The sequence below is a fragment of the Amblyomma maculatum genome, chromosome 9 (assembly GCF_055883805.1).
Source record: "Amblyomma maculatum isolate TAMU_Amacu chromosome 9, ASM5588380v1, whole genome shotgun sequence".
Lineage (NCBI taxonomy): Eukaryota > Metazoa > Arthropoda > Arachnida > Ixodida > Ixodidae > Amblyomma > Amblyomma maculatum.
Window position 1 is genome coordinate 1,514,835 of NC_139352.1, and position 7,406 is coordinate 1,522,240.

General features: G+C 49.3%; 1 protein-coding gene across 1 annotated transcript; it reads left to right on the top strand.

Moving 5' to 3' along the window:
• The first annotated feature begins 275 nt into the window (after positions 1–275).
• LOC146178094 (uncharacterized) lies at positions 276–1,334 on the top strand. Its single transcript, XM_084579631.1, has 2 exons — positions 276–790; positions 1,016–1,334. Exons 1-2 carry the CDS (start codon positions 276–278, stop codon positions 1,332–1,334), a joined length of 834 nt encoding a protein of 277 aa, XP_084435757.1.
• The last annotated feature ends 6,072 nt before the right edge of the window (positions 1,335–7,406 follow it).

Below are 7,406 nucleotides of genomic sequence, written 5' to 3' on the forward strand. Positions count from 1 at the left end.
AGCCGCCACCGGCGGTGAGCGCAGCGCGGAGCGATCGGGCAAGTGGCGTAGTGGCTCCGTAGATTTCGGCTGGAACCGCGGAAATCTTGATCTAACCCCGTTAAACCTCTGCGCCTGCATCCGTAAAGTCAGCAGGATCCTGGAGACACCGGGTATGTCCAGGTACGCTAATGTTTCTGCCATTATCAGCAAGCCTACGCATTACTACGTAGCGGAGGAACTAGACCTAACGGCTGCGACACCTCGACGGAAAAATTATCTAAACTCCGAAAAACATGCATCCGAAAATACACAAGGCCAGAAGAGAGGAAAGATCGGAGGCACATGACGAAGCTTCGCAGGAAAAAAATATTGTATGTCGACGTGAATTCACATACAAAAAACGATACGGAGCTGTAGCCAGCGTGGTTGATCATCAGCTTAGGGAAATCAACTGCGCCTCCGTCAAGAGCAACAACATCCTCGATGCTGAGGAATCGGCAATCGCTCTCACCTACCAGGGTGAGAAGGCTACTACACAAATAATTACGGACTCGCAAGAAGCATGCAGAAGGTATAGCAGCGGACGCATATCCACTGTGGCCATCCGCATACTGAAGGTAAGAAAAATCACCTTTTCGAGATGCTTCATAACGGGGACACCAGGCCATAAGATTGTCAAAGGTAACAAACGTGCCGACGCCAATGCTCGAGCATACGGCAACCGTGAGGCGCACAATGATTGGGATCTGGACGCAGTCACTAGACGCTATGGAGCCATCCTTGAACATCGAAGAGCCTTAAGGAGGATCTAGTGGTTACGGCGCTCGACTACTGTTCCCAAAGACGCGGGATCGAATCCCGGCCTCGGCGGCAGCTTTTCGATGGAGGCGAAAGGCAAGGCGCCCGTGTGCTGTGCGATGTCAGTGCACGTTAAAGAACCCCAGGTGGTCGAAATTACCGGAGTCCTCCACTACGGCGTCTCTCATAGCCTGAGTTGCTTTGGGACGTTAAACCCCACAAACCAACCAACCAACCTACCACCTCTCCACGAATGCCTTAATAGAGAGCCGTCGGTGGCCTGGAGACAGCTGCAGACTAATACATACCCCAATCTAACTCTACTCAGTAAAATCCATCCCACAACATACGAGAATAAATGCCCACTATGCGGGGAACCCTCTACACTCTATCATGTTACATGGGCGTGTGAAAAAACGCAGGTAGGGCCAATAAACACCACACCAACACCGGAGCAGTGGGAGGCTGCGCTGTTCTGCTCGACGCCTGATGACCAGCTCAAAATGATCGACCGAGCGCGCAAGACGGCAAAGGCCACTGGGGCCCTGGACTGAGGGTCCCACCCACGCCGGGAGAATTCCCTCTCGCTAAATAAAGTTTCTCACTCATTCCACGCCGCTAGCATGGCGCTGTCCAAAAAACGCGGCTACGACTCGGGACTATATCGGGACTCTTTCGCGATCGTCAATTCTTATAAGCCAACCAGAGGGCGGCCTATCCACCATTTCTTTTTCGAAAAGTTTGCCACAAGGCATAAGCTGAGAAAGGGGGAATGGGAGGCAGGAGATAAAAAGTTAAAAGAAGGAGTGAAGTCCAGTTGCGCTTAGATATTCGCAGAGGTTGGCGGTGTAGCGATTATCCATTGTCCACTTCTTTTAATCACAATCGCGATTCCACCGCAGGCCCACCTTCATGAGTATCCGTTGTCCAATGTGAGTCGTTGATGGACACGTCCACAGCATGTGACGCACATTGCAGGCCTCAGGTGCAGAGTCACAGTGAGGGCACCTGCCAGTATAACGGCTTGAGGGCGCGCGTGTGCTGTGTCTCTTCTCTTGTGTTCGTGTTTGTTGCGCCACATTTCTGAATACTATGCAGCACCTGTCAGTCACTGGCAGATCTTCATGACACCAACAATGTCGTACAGATGGGGCCAGAGCCGCCCTGCCCAAATCCGGCGCACTGTTACCTCCTCCTGCCGAGTAAGACTACGGGGGAGAGGGTGCGAGCACGGAGGAATGCGAGCGCCACCATTTCGGTGGAGCAAGTCGCCATTTTTCAAGTCGTCGAGAACCGCAGGCGCCGCCCGCAGAACGCACGAGCAGAAGCCACGCCGAAGACTCTTTTTAGCAATACAAACACGGGAGCCGCTCGTGTACTTAGCGTGATCCTTGCGAGGCAGTGGTCGCAAAAGGTAAGTGTGGCTGTGCGCTGGCTGAGGAAGTCTCAGTTGTAATTATACAACATGGGGCCGACTCCCAGGATTGTACAGTTCTGAAGGATTGTTGAATGTCTAACATTATCAAATGCCTTAGTAAAGTCCACACCTATAGGATAGCTTTGGTGTCATAGGTTTAACAGTCGAGAATGTGATGCTTTAGCTGTAAGAATACACCCTGTGTGTAGAAACGCCAGGACGAAATCCAAACATGCAGGTGGGCATGCGATTTTCGCCTTAGAGGTATTGACAAATTCTGGTCTGGAGTACATTCTTGATTATTTTGCCGACCGAAGAGGTGAGAGAGATTTGCCTGAGGTTTGAAATTAGCAGAGGTTTCCCAGGTTCGGTACAAACACCACTTTGACCTCTTTCCATTGCGGCGGGATGGTGCCCCTTTGCCAGCACTCGTTAAAGTATTCGGTAAGGGCGGCAACAGATTGGGCATCGAGATTCTGGAGTGCCTTAATATGTACTACACTACATGGACAGGGGGTTGAAGATGTCTTAGCCTCGGGATCTGAGCCTGCAACACTGCTTTTGCACCTAACCCAAACCCCACCCGGAAGGACTCGGAGGCGACCCTACTCGCCTGCTCCGACCTGAAAGCCCAAAAGGCGTTGGTCACGAGCATGGCGGCAGTGGAAGCCACTGGGGTCCCGAACTAGGGACTCCACCTAGTGTTTGTGAGGGGAAGGGCACTAAGTCTGACCTCAGAGCAATCTCCATGCAACTATTTTAATAAACGTTTTCACCACCACCACCTCTCTACAGACACTGGAGAGGGGTTGAGGTGGTGAAGGGTGGCTGTTCCTGGCCCTACGAGGCTGGGACAGTAGGTCAACGCCGCATGCGGCGGGGGCCAGCCTGCCTCAAATTTTTTTATCTGTTGTAGGCCGTCATTGCACCCGCCACCGCTTAGATGGTGGACGATGGCTGTTGTGGCGCGCGTCTTTCTCTCACTCTTCTTTTTCTTTCTTCTCTACTTTTTTCGGTCCGCACGAGTCAGCGGAGGTGGCTCAGCTACAGAGGCAGTAGCAGTCCAGTGAATTTTCTTTTCCTTCTTCCTACAGCCACAACTACAAACACTGGTTCCCGTGCGGGTAGGAAAGGTAGTGTTAGTGAGAAAGGAGAGACCGGCTTGGGGGGTTACGCAGCTAACCGCACCCGGCGTCCTTTCGTGTGTCGTGCGGGTAACTCCAGGCTTTATGTGGGGCATTAAAATCTCCAACAACGAGTAAGGGACAGTTGTTAGCTACGCGCTTTGCAAGTGTAAATAGCCATTCATAGTTATTTTATGGCACTTAGATGAACACGTTTTGCTAGAGCGTGTTGTAGCACAAGTTCAATCAGAAGGTTATCAATGTCTGGCTAGCTCCTGCCTCAAACAGCGGAAACCTACCAATCCGAACCCCGTAGAGCCAGGAGCAACCACCCTCCCTCTATGTCAGTGCACTTTAAAGACCTTTTTATGCGAAGCATATTCGCCGCACAACCGAGCTCTTCCTTGCTGCGCCGCGCGCGGCCGCGTAGCTACCACTTGACCTACATCGGCGCACCACGTGATATGACGTCACAACAGCTGTGAAAGCTAGGGCTCAACTCGTGCGCTCGCTTGCGGACGCGCAGCCTCCGCCGGCGGCCTAACTTCCGCTCCTACCGCTAGGAGATACTGACCTCACGCAATTGTATAAAAGGCGACGCACTCGTTGAGTCAGTTGAGCAGCGTTCTTGTCTATGAAATGGCTAACCAGGTATAGCCAGGTAATGTCTTGTCTATGAATGGCTAACCAGGTATAGCCAGGTAATGTTTAATTTTTTAGGTTAGTATGCTTCGCATCCTAGGCTTAACCATAAGCTAAGCCAGACCTATTTTGTTTTCTAGGTGTCAGAATAACTCCGTAGCCTTCCAGTAGGGCTCCTCTTTCTCTCTTTCCGCTTTCCCTCGCACCTTCCTCCTTTCCCTTATGGCGAGGCTCTGGTGTCCACGGAAACAAGTGTGACAGATACTATGCCTTTCCTCTCCTGTGAACCAATTATTATTATTATTTTTAATATTATTATTTTTATTATTATTATTATTATTATTAATATTGGCAGCAGCGGCGGCTACTGGGACGTCCGCTGAAAAGTATTGCTGTTTTACGCAGGACCACGCTGTTATCTGCTGACAGGCGAACCGCATATCAGCAACGACAATCACCGCTTCGTGCCGCACGGAACCACGGCCGCGACACCTGACGGCCAGCCTGCCGTACATAAGCCCTGGCAAAGAGCAACCCTCCATTCATTGGCAGCAGCGGAGGCTACTGGGACGTCCGCTGAAAAGTATTGCTGTTTTACGCAGGACCACGCTGTTATCTGCTGACAGGCGAACCGCATATCAGCAACGACAATCACCTCTTCGTGCCGCACGGAACTACGGCTGCGACACCTGACGGCCAGCCTGCCCTACATATGCCCTGGCAAAGAGCAACCCTCCCTTCATTGGCAGCAGCGGAGGCTACTGGGACGTCCGCTGAAAAGTATTGCTGTTTTACGCAGGACCACGCTGCTATCTGCTGACAGGCGAACCGCATATCAGCAACGACAATCACCGCTTCGTGCCGCACGGAACCACGGCTGCGACACCTGACGGCCAGCCTGCCCTACATAAGCCCTGGCAAAGAGCAACCCTCCCTTCATTGGCAGCAGCGGAGGCTACTGGGACGTCCGCTGAAAAGTATTGCTGTTTTACGCAGGACCACGCTGTTATCTGCTGACAGGCGAACCGCATATCAGCAACGACAATCACCGCTTCGTGCCGCACGGAACCACGGCTGCGACACCTGACGGCCAGCCTGCCCTACATAAGCCCTGGCAAAGAGCAACCCTCCCTTCATTGGCAGCAGCGGAGGCTACTGGGACGTCCGCTGAAAAGTATTGCTGTTTTACGCAGGACCACGCTGCTATCTGCTGACAGGTGAACCGCATATCAGCAACGACAATCACCTCTTCGTACCGCACGGAACCACGGCTGCGACACCTGACGGCCAGCCTGCCCTACATAAGCCCTGGCAAAGAGCAACCCTCCCTTCATTGGCAGCAGCGGCGGCTACTGGGACGTCCGCTGAAAAGTATTGCTGTTTTACGCAGGTTAGTTGTAATGCACTGTTAATACTGCGTGTAGAACTTTTACCTTCCGCTGCTGCTGCCGCCAAATTGCATTTGGAGTGTTGCTCTTAATTCTGCCAACCGTGATGATGGCGGACCTTGTTTGTCCTGCCTGCCTTGAAACCTGTGTTTTAATTGACTCGTCTGTTGCGTGTAGCTCATGTGCTAGTGTCTTTCATTCTGGAAGGTGTTGCGGCGTAACTGACAGAACGCTACGATCTAAAACTGAGTCTGTTCGCCAAACCTGGAAGTGCGCATCATTCCGGGAAAAAGCAGCGGCCAGCAATAAGGCTTAAAAACCGAAGCAAAACTTTTCGCCAGGCGATGTAGCACTCCAGCTCGCTCTGATAAATGAAAAGCTAGAACAACTTCTGCCATTGAAAGATACGGTTCTTGATATAGAAACATCTGTGGAACACATGTCGCAAAAGTTCGATGATATCATCACTCGTCTGGATCAACAGGACAGGGAAATACATTCACTAAAAAAAAACTAGATAAGGTTGATAACGGGCGGGTCTTGGAAACCCAGAGACAACTAGAAGTGTAAATGATCTAGAGTGGCGCAGTAGGCGTCTTAATCTAGAATTCCATGCTCTTCCTATAACACCAGGGGAAGATCTGCTCCAAAAACTTAACGACCTTGCACCTGTACTTGAGTTTCCTCTATTGCAACCTGGTGACATCACTGCCATCCACCGTCTACTTGATAAAAGAGGGAAAATCCCTGGAATGATTGTGAGGTATGCCCGTCAGATGCAACGGGATATATGGCTTGAGAAACGAAAAAAACTGGCGGAAGCGAAAAAGGATGCATTTGTCATGGAAAATCTGACAAAACACAGCCGAGAGCTACTGCGGAAAGCCAACGATTGGGCGACAATAAACAGGTTTCGCTTTGCGTGGCATGCAAATGGCAAAGTTCTCTTGAGGAAAGACGTTGGGGATGCAGCGATCGTCGTAAGGTCAGAAATGACTCTTCAGGAACTCGAGGTGTAGACTAGATTATGCAATTTAATCCAACATGGTTGTTGTACCCTAGCTTTTTTTCTCAGAGAAATAGAAAACATACACAGCACCTTTCCTTTCTGAATCTTAACTGTCGCTCAGCAAAAAACAAAACTAAGAGTTTAGAAATATTTTTGACACCCTCAATCTCACTTTTACAGTTATCATATTAACTGAAACCTGGTACAATGAAGGCTCAGAAATGTATACACCACAAGGCTACTCCCATTTTTTGTGACTCGAAACAGGAAGAGAGGGGGTGGTGTGTCTTTACTCGTCAGAAAATATTTTCAGTGTTAGGTTGAAAAGAACTTCACCACTGTAACCGATGACTACGAAACAGTAGCAGTTTACTGCAAGGATCAATTTCACGTTGGTATATATAGACCACCTAATAGAAGTTTTGACCAATTTTGTACCTTTTTCGAAACAATCTTGTGTTTTGCATCAGAAAAAAACCTGAAGCTTGTCGTTGGTGATGATTTTAATGTTAATTTGCTTGAATGTGCTTCAAGGCAGGCATTATTAAGTTGTGCCATTAGCATGTATGGCAGTGAAGTTATTTACACAACTGCGACAAGAGTCACTGGTACGTCTTCGGCTGTGCTGAATTTCTTTGTAACTAACCACTTATCTTCACTGATAATTGCAGATACCATAGCTGCTGATATAAGTGATCATTTGCCTGCTTATATGATTGTGAAAACAACAACTCCGTCGAAGAAGAAGAAAGAAATACGAACAATTCAAGATATTTTGGAGAACAATTTAGGGCGCTTTAAAACATCCTTGCAGAACATTACATGGAAACATTTATACACAAAAACAGACACTGAGGAGGCCTACGAAACTTTTCTGGCAACAGTGAAGACTGCTTATACTGAAAGTTTTCCTCGTAAAACTGTCAAGCAGACAGATCGAATCCGAAAGCCTTGGATAACGAGGGATATTCTAGAAAAGATTGATCGCAAAAAGCGTCTTTTTCAACAGTTTCTTGAAACAAAAGATCAAAATATCCTTATTGAAT

Coding starts and splice junctions, on each gene's coding strand:
- LOC146178094 (XM_084579631.1), top strand. CDS start 276: ATGCATCCGAAAATACACAAGGCCAGAAGAGAGGAAAGATCGGAGGCA. Junction 791..1,015: donor CGAAGAGCCTTAAGGAGGAT/CTAGTGGTTACG, acceptor CCAACCAACCAA/CCTACCACCTCTCCACGAAT.